The following is a 20,627-nucleotide window of genomic DNA, read 5'->3' as shown; positions in this document are numbered from 1 at the left end:
GTACATCGTGGACAGATTCATTCCGTTCCGAGTCCTCTTCGTGCGCCGCGCCGCCGCGACGCGGGTGCCGTGCCGACGACGAGACGGCGCGAACGCGCGCGCGTTAAACGACGACGGCCACGCGCGTCGCACAAAGGAAGTCTGCTTCCCTCGCTTGCTAAGGGGGGGCCGAGGTGGCAGGCAAAGGCATGAATGGGGGGCGGGGGGTGAAGCATAGAAGGTCTGAGGATTTGCGGTTCTGAGAGGGGAGTGAAAGATGTTTGCTGGTGCCACAGAATTACAGAAGTGCCCGGAGCGGCTTCACTTAATAGCGGCGGTGCAGTTAGAGCTCTCATCACCATCATCATCACCGCCGCACTTCGCTCCCAGACTTTCGCGTGGCGCAAAAGCAGTGGGGCAACAACTGCGTTAAACACGGCGGCTCGCGACGTCTACCTCCACCATCCCCCCGCCCCCCGCGTGTGCCGGGGGTTTTGGCGTCGCGCGCTTTCGCCGACCGCCGACGATGCTCGCGCGCGGCGCGCTCGCTGTGACCCCGCAGCGGCGAGCCTCGCGCGCGCTCTCGTCGCGGCGGCGGGCGCGCGGCGTTGGCTGTCGAGAGCTGTCGCGCGGCTGTGTCTGTGCGCAGCGCTGTAGGCACACGTGGCGTGTGTGAGCAATGGCAGCTCACGACGACGACGACGATGATGCTGAGACAAATTATATTTAGAAGACTGATGATCATCTTGATGATTATTTACAAACGACTTATGAATGATCATGATGATATATGACAGATAACATTCATAATGGAATGATGGCGATTATGATAATGTAAGACATATATGATGATCAACATAACGATGATGATGGATTTAAAAGAACAATAATGGTGATCATGACATACTTGATGGTAACGATTATTCATACGTTATGGCTTCTAAAACAACGACTATAACATATGATGATCGTGATGGTGATGCGCAGATTGCGATGTGTATATCACAGAGTAGATGATGGTGATGATGCGCGGACTGCGATGTGTATATTACAGAGTAGATGATGGTGATGATGATGGTGATGATGACGGACTGCGAAGTGTATATCACAGAGTAGATGATGGTGGTGATGGTGATGATGGTGATGGTGGTGATGCGCGGACTGCAGTGTGTATATCGCAGAGTAGATGATGGTGGTGATGGTGATCAGGTGGTGATGGTGGTGATGCGCGGACTGCAGTGTGTATATCGCAGAGTAGATGATGGTGGTGATGGTGATCAGGTGGTGATGGTGGTGATGCGCGGACTGCAGTGTGTATATCACAGAGTAGATGGTGGTGATGGTGATGTTGGTGGTGATGTTGGTGATGCGCGGACTGCAGTGTGTATATCGCGTTGCACACGCGGCTCTGGGAGCGCGTGCGCACACGGTGGCGGAGCGCACACAAACACGCTCTTTGCCTTCACCCGGAAAACTGCCTTGAGCCGCGGGGCTCGCAGGACGAGAGATTGGGGGGTGGGGAGGGGGGGTTGGTGGTGGTGGGGGGGAAGCGGTGGGACTGGGTGGTACGTAGAGGGGGTGGGGTGGTGTGCGTGGAGGAGGCTTGTCACGATCCCAGCTCGCAGAGAAGTGGCTTAGTGGCCGTGAGAGGGAGATCTGGGCACGTCGCCGTGAATGTGCGGCGCTGGTTGCTGGTTACTTCGCCGACTTCTCACGGGGCCGCGTCCGCAACAGCAACGCGACGGTTGTTTGCTGTTGCTGCTTCACTCGCAAACCAACTCACTCCGCCGCCGTCGTCTCGATATCACTACGCAAGCTGAACGTAGCTAGAGGACGAGGTCTAACTCGAGACGTAGCTGTAGGCAATCACGTCGCTTCTACAACGTGGGGGGACAAGACTTCAAGCCACCATGCTGTGGAAACTTACCGATAGAATGAAGTACGACGAGGTGTACGAGGTATGACTTCCCCGTTTGACTTTCTCAACTTACTTACTCCTCTCTATATCCCCTGTGGGACGTAGGGCTACAATAAAGCGCTTGCTTAATCCGCGTCTGTTTTTTTTGCGGCTGCTTGTCTGTCCCGCGCCTAATGATCCATGCCACTCCCTGGGTTTCGGCCCGCGGAAACTTCTTGCCTTTTGTGTTGAGCGTAGCCGCGGAGTCATTTCGCGCCGTGTGGAGCTCCGTACGATCCTCGTACCCGTCGCGTTCGGAGCGCGCCGTCTTGCACCCCGTATACAAAACTTGCGCGTGTGAAGTCTGTAGATTTACACAGATTCGCGACTTGCGCCTTTTTGGAGTCGCGTCGTCCTGTATGGAATGCATTACGACATTCCAGCAGCATCCGGTAATCTGTCAGAGTTTGGTTTAACAAACTTGACGCTGCTGATGAGACCCAGAGGATCGAAACCGCTCTCAAGTTTCCTTTGCTTAAAAAATAAATGAGGGTGAATATAATGTTTTTCTGGAAAGTCTAAAAAAGCGCTGGTGGGCACAACGTATATTTAATTTATACGTGGAGATACACGATAGAGTAATCTTTATAATGGGTGCTGATATGATGATGCGACTATAACGTGATGTAAAACATGAGTAAAGCGTGATCCGTTCGTGTTTGGTTAAACCTCTTTAGGAACGTAAAAAACAACGTACAGAATGTGGTACATTTGATTAATCTAGCTGACATTGCATGGTAAAAACAGTGCTGTTTCGTGTGAAGTCAATGTTTAAAATGCACGCACAGAAAACACTGCGCGTGTGTTCGCGTGTAACAAACGAAGCTGCAATGTCAGAAGACGTTTTAACGGGGTTAAATTATATTTGACTATATGCATGTCACGTGCTCATAATAGTTTCGTCGTTATTGTAATCACTGCATACTCACTTATCACGCAATACGCACGATTCAATAACACCGCGTATTACTTAGAATGCCACGTAATGCATGAACTAATATATTAAATATATCGATGCATTTCGCAAGCCGCTTTGGAAATTTAGATGTTTTGTATAATCAACAGAATTAAAATGAATGTGTTGGAGAAGCTCCGTGTATTGTTGGAAGCTGGAAATGCCGTATGTATATCGACACGTGTGCGCGAATGTGCATATGCTCACATACCACATAGACATGTGTATGCGCACGTGTGTATTTACACGTGTGTGTGTGTTAAGTCTTTAGTGGTAGTTTAGTGGTTAGCACTACGTGACTTTACTGAAAGAACCAAAGAATATGGTAGTTTAGTGGTTAGCACAAGAACCCGACGACCCGAGCACGATTCCCACTCACAACGAATATCAGTGGTGAATATGTTAAACCGGTCATGGGCCTCCTCTAAGTTGACTCATCGTCAAATTAGTACCTGGTGTGTTGTGTAAAAATCAGCAATGGGGAGACAAAGGCTTTCAGGCGTGGTGTTGCCCCCCCCCCCCCCCCACGTGTGCCGTTCCGGCCTTCGTAGGTGATCGCTATCAGCACTTTCCCCAACAGTCTGTTAAATGCTATACGGTGATATTTGTCTTTGTGACTGCATGCATCATGGACAGGAGGTTCAAGTGACAATCGCAGTCGTTCCGTGCCACTCGAGCTCATGTACATTTTGGTTTAAATATCCCTTTTTATCGAACGATTAATTTAAATTATAAGTTCCGAACTTACTTTTTTATATATAATATACGTATTTCTAAACATGATTTGAATGCGTAAAGTATATTCAGAAGGGTTAGATGCAGCCAATTAATTCGTGGTATTAAAATAATACGTATATATAACCGTAATATTTATTTCAAAACAATAATATTGGTCGCGAGAAATGAAAATGGACCTATGATGATAATGAGGTTGATGTCTATATGATTGAGTAATGTCTCAGAAAGGCCGTTTGACCATTATTAGTAAAAGTGTTTTTTTTGCGGGAAACAATAAGTTAGTTCCGATGTATGTTGAACGTCTTTAGCACCGTACATCGCCAACCGTGCATTGTCATCATCAGACGCGCTCGCTCCCCGTGCAGAGAGAGCGAGATACTCAACTACTGAACGCTTCTGAATGTTAACAGATAAAGTATCCCCATGTCGTTTATATTGGCCAAGTTAAAACACTGCACGATGTACTGAATGCAATGTTCTAATCCTCGGCTACAGAGGGAGGAGAGGGAGAGCTGCCCTGACACAACTCGACTAGAAAGGGACGCGACTTAAGAAAATGCGGGCGCATCGCAACAGCAGCGCTGACACAACGAGATAACAGAACAACAAAAACTCAAAACGACAAAAAATTACGAGCCGCGGATACGAATGCACACAAGCACGGACACACAGACACACACGCAGCAGACAAAGATCCCCCAAACAGCCTGTGACAGACTGTTGGGGCATGCGATGTTAGCGAGCGTCGGTGAAGGCCGGAAAGGCGCGCGAGGGGGTGGGTGACCAGCATCGCGCCCGGCCGCATTTGTCTCCCGAGTGGCGACGTTCACGCACCGCACACTAGCTACTCATTCGAGGCTGAGTCGACCCAAGGGAGGCCCAGGACCGGTTCAGATAATCGTCACCGGTGTTGGCCGTGAGCGGCACTCGAACTCGCAGCACGCTCACCGCGAGCCCGTTGTTACCCTGCCGCTCCCCACACGCAGAGACGCGCGCACACGTGGACGCCGACGACTCACGGCACACGCGCAAAGTACTTGTCCCGGCGACGCTGAAAGTTAATTAAGCGCCATCGGAGGGATTGCAGTTTCAGTGTTTATATCGCTCGGTTTCTTGTAAATCGGTGGGCAATTCGGTCTCGCCTCGTTCATTATTCATGACGCGGCGGAGGGCCTCGCTCTGTGATTAGACAGCGCGATCGTCGTGCACACGACGCGTCACTCCCGACGGGGCGTCCGCGCGCGGGCACGCAAGCAAACAGCAGCAGCATCATCAGCAGCAGCATCAGCAGCATCGTCAACCAAACGCGCTCAAAGCCTCCTCTCGCTCCGCTCGCTCGAGCCGCACACGAACAGCGAGTCATGACCGCTCGCTCCGAGTTGATGGTCGGCCGGTTTTAGTCGAAGCGCCCCGAAGGAGAGAGCGAAGAGAACGGAGTGGGTGGGTCGGTAGGAGGGCGGTGGGTGGAGAGAAGCTGCTTGCTTTCTGAGTCTTGAGACTCGCCGACGAGACGAGGAGAGGAGAGGGAGAGAGAGAGAAGCCACCACAGTAGCCCTTCGGCCAAAAGTCTCCAAACTAAAAAAAAGAGAGCCACATTCGCCTTCTGGTTGTCCCCCCTCCCCCCAAGCTCGATCAACGCTTCTTCTCTCCGCACGAAGCCTCTGCTGGGTTGAATTTTCGCGGACATTGACTTAACAACTCGAGACATGTTAGTCCACAGTTACAAAGCCATGGTGAGTTGTGAGCTCGTATAGCACTCGTCTTACTTCTCTCGGACAAGGGCCGGGGGGGTTTGCGGGAGTGAATGGGGATAGTGGGGGGGGGGGGGTGTAAAGAAAATCAGAAGTGCTACGCGAGGAAGTCGTTCTGCGCTCTCCATCATCATCATCGCCGCAGCGGATGCAACTTTGTTGATATTTTTGGTGGGAGGCGGGAGGGGTTCGCTGTCGTTCGCGCGCACCATCGGAATCGACGGTCTCTCGCGTGCAGCGCATCTCCGTCTCTCCGGCTCTCTCCGTCTCTCTCCGGCTCTCCATCCGATTCTGCTTCCGTCTCTAACCCCAACAACGACAACCACCCCGGCCGTCGCAGTGACCTCGCGTTCGTCCTCGCTCCCTCCCTCTCCACTCCCTCTGCCCTTCTCCCCGACACCTCTCCCTTCCAGGACCGGCACGAGGTGCCGAGCGGCCACGGAGCCAGCCGACTCACGCAGCTCGGAGCCATCAGCCAGTCGCCGTACCAGGCGCCTCCGCTGTCTCACACTCCCAACCCGGAGTTCCAGCCTCCCTACTTCCCGCCTCCCTACCAGCCGCTGCCCTACCACCAGTCGCAGGACCCTTACTCGCACGTGGCCGACCCCTACCTGAACGTCCTCCACCAGCAGCAACAGAGTCCCTGGCAGCAGCGGCATGGAGGCGACATGCGTGGAGACTCGGGGCTCTTGGCTCAGCACCGCGGGCTGCCGCAGCTCAGCGCCGGCCTGGAGCCGCATCGGCGCGGCGACTTCCCGTCGGTGCGGCGGCCCGAAGCGCTTCACGGAGGGCAGTCGATGGAGTCCGGCCTCGACGGCTTGCAGCTCGCCGGATTAGGGCACCACGGCATCGACGAGGTTCAGGTACGCACCGGCGACCGTGCTCGGAGCGCGCGCTCCGTCGTCAGCGCCGTGGTGGTGGGTGGAGGTGTCCGCACGCCTTGTACCTCGTCGGGTGTGTAAATGTCGCCACTCGGGGAGACAAAGGCGGCCGGGCGTGGTGCTGGCCAGCCAACCCCCACGTGTGCCGTTCCGGCTTTCATAGGTGCTCGCAAACAGCACTTGCCCCTACAGTGTGTTCAGGATACGGAGGGGGACATCATTGTCTTTGTGTGCGCGTGTGGCTGTTTGGATGCCTGAGTGTGTGTCGATGCTCGGTAAGGGCACTCGTCTTTGTGTGTGTGTCTGTATGTATTTGTGTGTGTGTCTGTGTGTGTGTGTCTGTGTGTAAGTCTGTGTTTGTGTGTGTGTCTGTCTGTGTGTATTTGTGTGTGTGTCTGTGTGTATTTGTGTGTGTGTCTGTGTGTATTTGTGTGTGTGTGTCTGTGTGTATTTGTGTGTGTGTGTATGTGTATGTGTGTGTGTTTGTGTGTGTGTGTCTGTGTGTATTTGTGTGTGTGTGTCTGTGTGTATTTGTGTGTGTGTCTGTGTGTATGTGTGTGTATTTGTGTGTGTGTGTCTGTTTGTGTGTATTTGTGTGTGTCTGTCTGTGTGTATTTGTGTGTGTGTCTGTGTGTATTTGTGTGTCTGTGTGTATTTGTGTGTGTGTATTTGTGTGTGTGTGTCTGTGTGTATTTGTGTGTGTGTCGTTATATGCGTGTTGTATCTATTCGTGTTTGCTTCTCTGTATGTACGTAAATATGCTAGTCTGTGCCTGTGTCTCTGTGTGTATATCTATCTTGTAGGGAGCAGGTAGTGTAGTGGTTAGCGCGCTGCACTACAAACCCGGCGACCCAAGTTAAATTCCCACTGACGGCCAACATCAGTGATGATAATCTGAACCGGTCCTGGGCATCCCCTCGGTCGACTCAGCCTCAAACGAGTACCTGGTTCTGTGTGCAAACATCACCACTGGGGAGACAAAGGCGGTCGGGCGTGGTTCTGGCCACCCACCCTTTTGTATATCTTGCCGGACTTCAAAGGTGCTCGCTAATAGCACTTGCTCCAAAAGTCTATGAAGGCTATACCGGGAATCTTTGTCATTGTTTTGTATCTGTCTATATGTTTGTCTGTGTATATATCTTCGTGTTTGTGTCAACGTGTCTGTCTTTGCGTATGTGTCCGCGTATCTGTGGATTTTGTTTTGTCTGTGGGTGTCTGTGTCATTGTTTTTTCTCTGTATGTGTTCGTCTCTTTGTGTGTGGTGTGCGTGTACGGCTCTGTACACCTGTGACTCTGTGTGTGTCAGTGTGTCTCTGTGTGTGTCAGTGTGTCTCTGTGTGTGTCAGTGTGTCTCTGGGTGTGTCAGTGTGTTTCGGGGTGTCAGTGTGTCTTTGTGTGTGTCAGTATGTGTCAGTGTGTCTCTGTGTGTCAGTGTGTCTCTGGGTGTGTGGTGTCAGTGTGTCTCTGTGTGTGTCAGTGTGCCTCTGTGTGTGTCAGTGTGTGTCAGTGTGTCTCTGGGTGTGTCTCTGTGTGGTGTCAGTGTGTCTCTGGGTGTGTGGTGTCAGTGTGTCTCTGTGTGTGTCAGTGTGTCTCTGTGTGTGTCAGTGTGTCTCTGTGTGTGTGGTGTCAGTGTGTCTCTGTGTGTCAGTGTGTCTCTGTGTGTGTCAGTGTGTCTCTGTGTGTCTCTGTGTGTGTCAGTGTGTCTCTGTGTGTGTGGTGTCAGTGTGTCTCTGTGTGTCAGTGTGTCTCTGTGTGTGTCAGTGTCTCTGTGTGTGTCAGTGTGTCTCTGTGTGTGTCAGTGTGTCTCTGTGTGTGTCAGTGTTTCTCTGTGTGTGTCAGTGTGTCTCTGTGTGTGTGGTGTCAGTGTGTCTCTGGGTGTGTGGTGTTAGTGTGTCTCTGTGTGTCAGTGTGTCTCTGTGTGGTGTCAGTGTGTCTCTGTGTGTGTCAGTGTGTCTCTGTGTGTCTGTTGTCAGTGTGTCTCTGTGTGTCAGTGTATCTCTGTGTGTGTCAGTGTGTCTCTGTGTGTGTCAGTGTGTCTCTGGGTGTGTGGTGTCAGTGTGTCTCTGTGTGTGTCAGTGTGTCTCTGGGTGTGTCAGTGTGTCTCTGGGTGTGTGGTGTCAGTGTGTCTTTGGGTGTGTGTCTCTTTGTGGGGAGCGGTAGTGTACCGGTCAGCAACGCTGCGCTACGAACTTGACGACCTGGGTTCGATTACCACTCACGACCAATATAAGTCATGAGTATATGAACCGGTCCTGGGCCTCCCCTAGGTCGATTCAGCCTCAAATGAGTACCTAGTACGGTGTGTAAACATTGCCACTCGGGAAACAAACGCAGCCCGGTGTGGTGCTGGCCACGCACCCCCTCGTGTGCCGTGCCGTCTTTGATAGGTGCTCGCTAACAGCACTTGCCCCAACAGTATGTTAAGGCTATACGGGGGTGGTCTTTGTCTGTGTCTCTGAGTGTGTCTTTGTGTGGTGTTCACTCGCTGAGCTTGACATCTGTCCTGCGAGATGCATCACGGAACACTTTGTATAACGCGACATTTGTCCGTCGTATTGTCAGTTGCTCATGCGATTCTTGTGCAAAGCCTTGCAGAGTTTAATTGGCAGAATATTGAAATGTATAACGAGAGAAACAACGTGGGGTGTTTTTTTTATGTACATATATTTATAACGTATGTCGTGTGGCTAGCGAGATTGCATCCGAAGTGTCACTGATATCCTCTTTTTTAAAACTGTTGTAATTTATGACGGCTTCGTTTGTAAACAAATATATATCATTTACGTTTAGGCGTTTTTGTTTTCCAATTACCTTCTGAAATTATAAGGTGACATGCTTATACAATGCACTGGAATTCCTATTACTTCATATGACGAGAATGCGATGTAACGAACCGCGGATAAAGCAGCAGGATAAAACTCCACGTGTCAAACCGCAAGCAGCTGATCGCGTCGTTGCATCAATTCGTTGACGTTCAACGGAGTTGCGAAGCGCAGTTGTCACGCAATGTTTGTTTTAATAGGACTGTCAAATTAGATTTGTGTTTATTAACGCGTTAATCATTACGCAACAGCACCGCTTCGAAGTTACGCTTCGCCAATGATGGTGAGCGGTGTGGGATTTTTTTTCGCAACTGCCATGCGATGTAAGTCATTTTAAGGAGGCCCCATCACGAATACATTATCATCATTATCATCATCATCGTTTACGATAATCTAATTGCACCAGCAGAATTGGCAACTCGTCACCCATTCCTCAATATTCCTGAACATTAACGCCGCTTGTAAAATAAAAATCCTTACAAACAACAACGCGCACAGTCGATATTATAACCAAGAGCCACATCCGGTGTCTGTCTGCCCATATGTACAATTTTTGGGGGATAAAATTGCCGAAACGACAAGATCAATTATTGATTATAATTTCTTAAATCCACTGTTAAATCCTCATTAATCATACAGCGCAATATTTTATAATTGATAAGCGCGTGCCTTTGAAAGTCGCCTAAAAGGGATGCATCATCTTTAACTACAAGCAAGCGCAATCAGGGCAGACATTTGTATTTCCTTTTTCTTAAATAATACATATATACACATCGGATATCTCGCCAAGCAGATTAATTTAGCCGCACGTGTGGTAATCGTCTCGTAATTGTGTGGGTCGTTGATGTACGCCGCGCGTGTGGTAATGCCTGCGAGATTTTTTTGTAAACAGCGCCGTTAATCACTCCCAATTTTTTTTACGTGAATTGAGACAGCCACGACACCGTGAGTGGTTTTTGTATGATGATGATGATGATTGTTGTTGTTGTTACTTCTCAGCATGTGCTCCCACGTCAGACGTTAAATAATGTGTCCCAAAGCGTGCACAGTATTTGCCATCGAGGAACAAACCCAGAAATGTTGAACGTAACGCTCCAAAAACGATAGATTACTAATAAAAAAAAGACATACTTATATACCTCATCAAACTTTGTTTGCAAAAAAATAATAAAGCTCTCTCCGTGCGCCGCTACCTACACGCGTCGAATTGCCGCTCTGTGACGTCGGCAGCACGTGCACACAACAATTGAACTTTACAAACGAGGGCCAGCCACATTGGTTCTTTTGTGGTCCTTCCTTAAAAATCAACCGAGACCGGCGGTCCCGGGATACCCGCCCTCGACGCCTAAATGAGAATGAGAAAGATGTTGGAACGCAAGTTCTCTCCCGCAAACAAAAACAGTCATACACCATATATATATCTGTTCAGTTGTATCAGCACACTATTTCTTATGATCATGATAACAAATATGAAAGTCCAAATATTCTCAATCCCACCCATGGATTCAAGGTCGTCACACGCCAAATATCGATCATGGGATGTTCTTTCGTTTGACCATACTTCACCACGGTGGTCAACGCGGGTTGGTTGAAAGATGACAATATCGCGTTGTGGCTATTGTCGGACTTATCTCTGGCGAAAGCATCGCTATTGTTGGTGCTGCCTCACCCTCATTATAATTAATAGCGCGTGCTTTGTCCAACCCGCTCTGCTGCGTTTCGCGTTGCACGCGTGCGCTCACTTTGGTCATCTGGGAGTTTATCTTAGGGGCACTTGAGCATTGCAGCGTTTACGTTTGTGCAAGACAAAGACAAAAATTCACCCCCCCCCCTCGTATAGCCTTAACAGACTGTTGGGGCAAGTGCTGTTAGCGAGCACCTGATGAAGGCCGGCACGGCACACGAGGGAGTGGGTGGGTCAGCACAACGCCCGGCCGCCTTTGTCTCCTCAGTGGCGATGTTTACACATCGCACCAGAGTCGAACTAGGGGAGGCCTGCGACCGATTCAGATAATAATCGTCACTGGTGCCGACAGTGAGCGGGAATCGAACTCGGGTCGCCGGGTTCGTAGCGCAGCGCGCTACCCGCTACATCACCGTCTGTGCACACACACGTACACACACACACCAACCTGATGTCATCCCGTCCGACCGTACACCTGCAATCCGTACCGCTTTCTGAACACTGAACGGTGGCTCGAACAATGAATCATTCATGGACAGTGCTCAGGTATATATATAGTCTCTGTGTCGCTTGTATTTGCCGTGTGTATAGAGGGGGGTAAAACTTTAAAGCCAGAGGTGGGATTGTTCGAATTAGCTCGGGGGGGGGGGGGGGGGTACTGTGTGTGGCAGCGTGTGAATGGCCTTGTTTACATTTGCGGCATTAATTGCAAATCCGTATACCGATGATGACATGCTCGGCGCGCGCCAGTCCACACACACGCGCCTTTCTCTTTCATCTCGGATCGTCGCGCGCGTCGCTATTAAAGCGTGCGGGGACGATGGCAGCGGTTCGTATACGTGTTGCTGTTATTGTTGTTGTTGTCGTTGCAGGTTGACGATCCGAATAACATAAACATTATGGAGCCGTCAGTCATTAAAAAAGGTGAGACTTCCCATTCGAGCGTTCGCTCGCGCGGCGATTATGGTAATTGATAAATGGCGCATTTGCCGACCCGAATGCGTTCTTTTTTGTGACATTCCGCAGACGGATAGATTGCAGCTCACAGCCAAGACGTTAATCGCCGCTCACTTCGCGTTTGCTTGTAAACATTTAATGAGCTGCGCATGCCAAAAAAAATGATTGCACTTCGTTGTTCGATTGCTAATTTGCAGCTCGGCGCTGATTAATAGTCATTTGGGCTTGATGTAATTATTGGCGGTAATCAGGTGCAGGGAGACTGGCAGGGCGAGGAGGAGAGGGGGGGTGGAGCTTTTGTCTGTAGGGGCCGGGGGGGGCTGTTCGTAGAGAGGAGGAGACTGAGGAGGATGCTGATGATGGGAGGGGGTGGGGGGCTTTCTAGATACGGGAAAATCCGCTGGGCTTTATGGAAGGCAGCAGTGGCTAGCGGTGCCCGTAGGCAAAGAACCGGCGATATCCCCACCCACACACACAACCGACTCCCACACCTCCTCCCCCAACACTCCCCCGTAATCCCAGCCCAGCCGAGCAACCACCTACCCCCCCCCCCCCGTCTCCACCCTCCCCACCTCTGGCGGCCCACAGCCGTAGTGATTTCTTTCTGTAAACACACAAATCTTGCGAATAAAGCGCAACGGAAAAGGGCCCCGTGTGCGTTCGCGTCGACCACCCCGGGACTGCGTGTGATTAGCGCCTTGCCACGTCCAGGTCGGGCAGCCTCGCGCCTCGCTCGCTCGCTCCCTCTGTGTGATGCAATAATAACTCTGCCCTGTTCATTAGAGCTCTCTGGAGCTCATTTGTCTCTAATTTCCTGTATTAGACCCTGCTGGGCTATTAATACCGACTGCCATCGATCATCTGCGACGACCTGGTTATACCGCGACGGGATATCCCACCCAGCCACACACACGCCACACACACCGCTACCCCGACCACGCGACTGCTCTTGTGTGAGTCACAGTCAACAGCAGCGGTGGACGAGGAGCGGAGTGAAATGTGGTAGTTGAGAACGCGTGAACACACGGGATGGATGGATGGAGAATGCCCCCCCCCCCCCCTAGCCCGCAACTCTCTCCCCCTCCTGTTGTGTTCCTGGTCCGTTTATTGTTAGTATTATATAGTATCCTTATTATTTAGGCCACGCATCCGTGTGTCGAGTAAACCCGTGTCGAATTACGTATGCGTCGCACATGACACATGGTGATCTGATTATACGCAGTTCACAGTCCACCGGCTATATTAAGATAACGATTTGATTCCGATGCTTATTTTCCTTAATTTATAATGCAAAAGAAACCGCGAGAGAGCAGCCATGTGTCAATTAATGGGCTTCTCTTGATGTTTCGCAAAAAAAATAATGGGTTTTAATAGAAATTGGCCATGATGGGGTTTTTTGTTGTTTCTTATTTCATTTTATACTATTCGCAAAAAAAGTGTCTTTGTTACGGTGTCAGCATTTATCTTTGTGAATTATTTCGTACGAGCCAATGTAAATAAGTCACGCGTACTCCTCGGTATATAGAGCCGTGTCGCGTTAGAGCAGAAGGAGAGACACGCGCACAAGATGGGCTTTTGTAACCGGAATTACCCGGCTTATCTCGGAAAGAAAATTACGTTCCATTCACACCATGCGTAGAATCGAAAACGCGCTTGAGTTTATAAAATGTAAAAAAGAAAGACTAAAAATAAACGATTGCAGCGTCGTGTTAATTTAGCACTGCGATGTAAACACAATTAACTGACCGAATGATGTGAGTTAAGCGCTAAATCGTGTGCGAGTGATCAAATACGGTGGTTGTTCACATTTGCGGTTAATTGGTTAAAATTAAATGTGACCGTTAATATAAATATATGAAATAGGCTACATGGCGATACAACTCTGTGCTGGGCACCACGGCTTAGGGTGTATTTAGGTCAGCCAGGCTGAGCGCTAAGCTGGAAGTAATACGCAGAGCATCTAGGCCCATGCAAAGATATACAAAGAGTGTTATTACAATTATGAAAAGCACACACACGCACAAACACACACACACGTATACGCAGACAGACACACTTTCTGCATATATGCGCCTTCGTGTCTGGCTAATTGATCACAAACGCGCACACTCAAAGACGCAGCCAGAGACACACGGACGTCCGCAAAGTAACACGAAAACACGTATACGTACGTCCGCACAGACGCACTCGGAACTGTGCGCCGTTATATCTGCACGGCCAGTGAATCACACTGCACGAACTCACTCGACAGGGGCATTATCCGCGTGCTAAGTGGAGAATTTGAAACAACGGGACCTCAATTATTACAATCATTACAGAATTCCTGGACAATCTGCTCTCTCTGTCTCTATTATTACAAACATATACACAAAGCCAAAGGGGCCACCTCCGCCCGTATAGCCTACACAGGACGTTGGGGCAAGCGCTGGTCTAGTAGACCTAGAGGAAGCCCAGGACCGTTTCGGATAATCGAATCGTATATGTTCGCAGTGCGATTCGCAAACCTCAACACCACCGCACCAACAACATCAGCTGCGACCATTCGCCACAAAGTGAAGGCGTCGCCAATGCAGCGCTTGTGCCAGGCTAGATGCACTCTGATTCACTCCACACAGACATAAACGCACGCACACAAGACAAAGACCTCCCGTATAGGATTCACAGACCGTTGGGGCAAGTGCTGTGAGCGAGCACCTATGAAGGCCGGCACGGCACACAAAGGAGTGGGTGGTCAGCACCACGCCCGACCGCCTTTGTCTCCCCAGTGGCGATGTTTACACATCGCACCAGGTACTCAGTTTATGCTGAGTCGGCCTAGGGGAGGACCAGGAGCAATTCAGATAATCGTCACAGTTTTTGACCGTTTAGCAGAAATCGAACTCGGGTCTCCGGGTTTGTAGTGCAGCGCGCTAACCGTTGCACTACCGCTTCCCGCCCTCCACACACAGACACAGACAGAGGAATAAACACTGCACATTCCTCGATAGTGGCGGCGGTTGCTCTCTCCAGCCACCCGACCACCGTGCTGTGCCCCCACCGAGAGAATATCGGAGCGAGCGAGCGAGCAACTGCACGCATTAGCGCGTTCATAAATGGAAGCGTGTCCCGCCACGGAGTGACCCAGGTTGCAGGTTCTCAATGTGGACGGCGCATGTAATTTCCGGTAGGGTTAACGCCAAACGCTCACCAGCCTCGCCATAGCCGCCTTCTGCACCCGAGGCGAGAGGCAGCCGGGGTCCTCATTGGCCACGCTCCGCACACAGCGTCGACGAAAATTGTCTATTCCCCAGACTATGCATCAGCGTGTCTCCCCCCCCCTCCCCCCATCTTTCCATGGCTTTATTTATTTATCTATATTTTTAACAAAGGGGGGCCTTATTCTCAAAATACCCGAGATTTAACCCACCCCCCTCACCGCCACCTCTTCTTCCATCTACCCCCCCCCTCCCACTGCCAGCTACCCCCTCGCACCCAGTCCCCGATTCTCAAGTCGGCTCGGGGCGACTCACGACGAACCTGAAGCGTGTGCATTCTAAGAGGCGGCATGAACTTACAATAAATAACGTAGATATATTCTGTCCCGTGTTTTAGTGCGATTAATCCGCGTAATTTATTATGGTATGATTATTATTTAGACAATTCTGCACGTGTTTACACCGTTTGTGTGTATATATATGCGTACGCGTGTGTGTGTGTACGTATGTATGTGTGTGTATCCATGGATGTGTATATACTGTTGGGGCAGGTGCTGTTAGTGAGCACCTATTAAGGCCGCACGGCACACGTGGGAATCGGTGGCCAGCACCATGCCCAACAGTCCGTTAAGGCTATGGGGAGGGGGGCGACTTCGGTTTCATGTCTATACTCTGTGTACATAAATATACATACGGACAATCGTATAAGAATACACACATGCGGGTATGCATGTACGTATGTATTATGCATGCACGCATGTATGTTTGTATATATATTTGCACGGAATGTTTTGCCAGTAAGACGACACTTTCGGCCCAAGACCACACACACACGCGCGCACACGTATGTATATGTATATAGCTTTCGCTCAAAAATAATAATAATCATAATACAGTACATGCCTAAGGGCCCCTGATGCTTCTCTCTGAATGACCAAGCCACGGCGGTGTAGGGCCTACTACTACTACTGCAGCAGCAGCAGCAACAGAAGAAGCGATCCATCACATGGGAATTCAGAGCAGACGGGGATATACGCGTTTCGAGCCACACGGAGTTAGAGACGCGGTCATTTTATATTTGACACCGCTGTCACGTACACGTGTAACACCATCAGAATATATGTGTTAAATATGCCACGGCACGCACCGAGCGCTTATTTGTAAATAAATCACGAATATTGCGTTTGACATATGGTGTTGCTGCTGCTGCTGTTGTTATTGTTCTCAATAAATATATATAATGGGTATTTTTTTTACGTTAGCTGCCAAAAGAAAAACGAATTCCTGTTTTGAAACAATTTAATGGTAGTGGTGTTGGATATGTTATTGTTATATGGAGCATGTCACATTTACGTATATATATAAACATGTGATATGTACAGTCGGTTTGTTACATATACTTAATAGCAGCTATTAATACGTTTGCTATAGCGTGGCGCGTTGTCACGCATTACACGAATATAGCTCCCGCTTAATTAAAACGTAGTGTCAGTCTACAGTCAGAGTGCGGTCAGTACACGTTCTTACACTTTGTACCCAATTGAAATTCAAATGCGTCTGACGTTTCACGCTGTTGCATTACAAGAGCAGAAAAAAAATTCCATCGCTTTAATTCAAATCCTTCTTGAATTAAGTTATTCAACATTTCACGACAGTCTACTTCAGACGAGATAACGAGTCCATTGAGACGACGTACAGCCCGAGTGAAAAGGGTTTTATTGCAATGGCACAACACCGTATGGTGAATCATGAACGGCAGCGGTAACACATTCTTAAATAGCCCGCCACCGTCACTGTTACAGCCCAAATGTCACCGCATGCAGACTCGCGTTCGAAGGCGAGATGGCAGTCTGTAGAGCAGTGTACACACACGCACACACAAAGACCTCCCGTATAGCCTCAACATAGAATTTGGGGGTAAGTGATGTTAGCGAGCACCTATTAAGATGGGGGGGGGAGAAAGAAAGCACCACGCCCGTCCGCCTTTGGCTCCCAAGTGCTGACAATCCCCACATCGCACCCAATTACAAATTGAACGTCGACCCAGCGGAGGCGCGGAACCGATTAATGTACAGAAATCGCACGGGTGCTATGTCGTAGCCATGGCCTGGGATCGAACTCAGCTCGCCGGGTTTTTTCGTATCACAGCTTGCTAATCGCTTTAAGTATATATATTCACCATGCTCAACGCGTCACCAGGATGCATGCATGCACGTACGCACGCGCACGCACGCACGCATGCGCGCAAATATAACAGCATTGAAGCTGCTGTTGCTGCTGCTGCTGCCACACTGTCAACGCGTTCAGCGCACGCATCCCGCACACGTGCGCACAGGGTGACTCTCGCCACTGCAGGGTTGTTAACACAACTTCCACTCCTACAGTGCCCTGCGCATCGCAAAGGGACAGTTGGTACCCAATTGTTTTAAGCGCCTGGGTGCAGAGCGCCGGCACCGGGGACTCGAAACCCCGACCAACCGAGTACAGCCCGGACACTCTAACCTCAAGGTCATTAGGTCGGTCCCATAAATGCATTACCATCAGACGAACACATAACGTTCTCATTGCTCCTCCCCACCACCACCACCACCCACCACTCCAGTAGCGCCTCGTAGGGCCTACGACCTCCCCCCCACCACCTCCACCGTTTGGAATGCTTGCGGAACTGTCCCCCCCACCCCTCACCGATCATTCGTGTTGAAATCACGAGGCGCGTCCGCGTCGACATTTGCGGCGAGCATTGTTTGCAAACGGGGCTCGTTGCGTGCGCTACGCTACGCGACCGACAAAGGTTAACTCTGTAACATGCTGCCGAGCTTGCAAATGGAAGTAGCCTATTGCCGTGTCTTTGCGGCGCCGACGCGAATTGGCTGACTCGCGATCACAACGGCCCGCTTATAACGCGTGCGGCAAGCGCTACTCAATTTGATTACACACAGATGTTTGAAAAAAGGAAACGGTAAAAAAATGCTGCATGCTATGACAACAACTCAACCGATATCGCTTGCTGCATTGTAAGGACGCTGTGTTAAACGATAGCAATAGATTAGTGTTTGTTTTACTTTAACCCAAAGTGGTAATTTAGTTGTACGCTGCAACGCTAGTCACGCCACGAATCTTGGTTTAATTGCTAATGTGGCCTCGACTGAACCTTGACCAGTGGTTCTGAACCTTTACTGCAGCCTTACACTCATTTGCTTCTCGTAAAAAGTGTAATGTTAATACATACAGAGGTTCGAAGAACAAAGTAGTTGTACTTACGTGCCCGTGCTCAATTTGTGTTTCGATGATTTACCTTCTCAAAAAATCTGGCCCGTGTTTCGCACCCTCAGAAAGGGCACCACTGCTATAGGCGATGTGGTTCGAACTCTGTACTACATACAACAACGCTAGTATGTGTCTCGTGTATACATTTTCAGCCGATATGTTATACTATGTAGTCATAGTATAACATATCGGCTAAACGCATATCGCGAAACACAACATTCAAACTCGACATATATATGGTACCATCTAAAACGTAATAACGACGATGCCTGAACGACTTCTGTATTCTACAACAGTGTTCCGGACAGGCATACAGGAAGAGCAAATTGAATGACTTACTCATTCCAGGATGACGTTCATATCGTTCTAAATGGCTTTACGTCTCACGGCAAACACGTTGTATACATACACACACGTACTTCCTCGATCCATCACCAATAGATCCGTCCCACGTGGAGTGTGACGCTGAAGCCCGCATAGAGCCCGCTACGCCTCAAGTCACCCCTTCACTGGCACCCCTCGTGCGCCAACTGAATAACTGGAAAATCTAATCTTATACCTCGCCCAGCGAGAGAACGCAATCGTTGCAACAACAATACATCGAACAAACAAAACTCGTTCATTTACATGACATAGGGTACACAGAGTACATCTATACATACATTCCTGCGTCGAAACACCCAAAGTGTACCATAATAAATGACTAAACTACCGTGATTGACTATGAGCACGGCTAAAGCGAACAACATTGCTGCTGCTGCTGATTGGTGTTGCGAACGCAGCGTCCGTGGCGTCGGGCAAACCCTACGGGGGGGTGCCCGCGGGGCTGGTGTCCAGCAAGGACGGCCTCATGAACCCCAGCATCTCCAACCCCAACGAGATCTTCTGCTCGGTGCCCGGTCGTCTCTCGCTGCTCAGCTCCACGTCCAAGTACAAGGTCACCGTGGGCGAGGTGCAGCGTCGTCTGTCTCCTCCCGAGTGCCTCAACGCGTCCCTCCTGGGCGGAGTGCTGCGCAGGTAACCCTCCTCCATCATCATCATCATCCTCCATCCTCCTCCTCCTCCATTCTCCTCTATCCTCCATCTTCCTGCTCTTCCATCCTCGATGCACAGCAGCAGCAGCAGTGGCGGCGGCGGCAGTAGCTCACAGTTGCAGCACAAACGTGACATCAATACAAATGTCTACGGCTCGGGGCTTTTTTTTGTTACTCCCTTCCCACGTGCTTGTGTCTCTGTTGTGCGTCTCTCTGTGTGTGTGCATGCGCTAACAGCACTTTCCCAAACAGTCTCTTAAGGCTATAGGGGGGATCTTTGTATTTGTCTTCATGTTCGTTGTCTTTGAGTGTAGGGAGCGGCAGTGTAGCAAATTAGCGCGCTGAACTACAAACCCGGCGACCCGAGTTCCAATCCAAGCTCACGGTCAACACCATTGGCGATTATCTGAACCAGTCCTGGGCCTACCCTAGGTCTACTCAGCCTCAAATGAGTACCTGGCACGGTGTCTAAACATCCCCACTGGGGAGACAAAGGCGGCCGGTCGCGATGCTTGCCAACTCACCCCCTCGCGTGCCGTGTCGGCCTTCATAGGTGCTCGCTAACAGCACTTGCCCCTACAGTCTGTTAAGGCTATAGGGGGATCTTTGCATTTGTGTGTGGTGTGCATTTCTGCGAAATCTGTCTCCATGGCCTTCACCCATCCATGGTTGATAAAGAGCTATACATTGGTTTATATATATATACTGTATGTGTAGAGAGAGATAGAGAAGAAGAAGGCTCTGTATCTCTAGATACTACCTTTGTAATGTATAACTCATCCAGTGGCTGGGTGCAATCCTCCCCTTTTCGTGTGGATTGCTTGAGCGATGATGTGACTGTCAGACACTCGCCTGCACCAGAGAAGATGTAGCCAGAGGATGGCAGTGTTAGTGGACAGGGTTGTTCAGTCGCTGCTGGTGCTGCATTTGTGCTATCTCCTCGCATGCGTGTGGTTTTCTCCGGGTGATCTGTGTGTTTTAATCTTCTTTCACAAAGCAAAATGTTTCAATCAAATTTATCTCCTGAACAAAGGTATCTTAAATACCAGCTCGGACTGAGTCTTGAGGCTCAGATGAGGGCATCCGTGCGATGAGATGCATGTCGACACTATTGACATCTAAATGCTCTTGTAAATGTATCAACCTGGGCTCTCGAATGAATGGGCGGTGTAGCGAAAGCCACTGCTGTTCTATTCCTCAGCACCTTCACCAAGCCGCATAGACCAGGGTGGTGAGGTATGGTCATATAACCCCGCCGCCCCTCCCCGCTACCCCCCCCCCCCACGACCGCCACAGCATGGGGGCATCCCCTGATCCAGCAGCGGATTGACAGAAGGGCCTGCAGACGTACGCAAACGCTCAATGCCGCGGGGACGTTCGATGCTCGATTGTGAGCCAAAAACATGCA

The 20,627-nt window shown here is 50.1% G+C and overlaps 1 protein-coding gene across 4 annotated transcripts in view; it reads left to right on the top strand.

Moving 5' to 3' along the window:
* Positions 1-1,614: 1,614 nt before the first annotated feature.
* The window catches only part of LOC133349283 (transcription factor AP-2-beta-like), a 37,931-nt gene continuing 18,918 nt past the window's right edge, over positions 1,615-20,627 (top strand). Inside the window, exons 1-5 of one of the 4 annotated variants that reach the window (XM_061562654.1) lie at positions 1,615-1,937; positions 5,794-6,243; positions 11,640-11,691; positions 17,303-17,434; positions 18,968-19,202. In XM_061562654.1, the coding sequence (XP_061418638.1) occupies positions 1,890-1,937; positions 5,794-6,243; positions 11,640-11,691; positions 17,303-17,434; positions 18,968-19,202 (917 nt within the window). In that variant the 5' untranslated portion in view covers positions 1,615-1,889. Of the gene's footprint in view, positions 1,938-4,875; positions 5,363-5,793; positions 6,244-11,639; positions 11,692-17,302; positions 17,435-18,967; positions 19,203-20,627 lie in introns of those variants that run through there. The other 3 variants (XM_061562655.1, XM_061562656.1, XM_061562658.1) reach the window with 3 other exon arrangements.

The sequence above is a fragment of the Lethenteron reissneri genome, chromosome 29 (assembly GCF_015708825.2).
Source record: "Lethenteron reissneri isolate LAM-NWPU_2019-01 chromosome 29, ASM1570882v1, whole genome shotgun sequence".
NCBI classification, from domain to species: domain Eukaryota; kingdom Metazoa; phylum Chordata; class Hyperoartia; order Petromyzontiformes; family Petromyzontidae; genus Lethenteron; species Lethenteron reissneri.
This window is presented reverse-complemented; position numbering and strand designations above follow the sequence as displayed.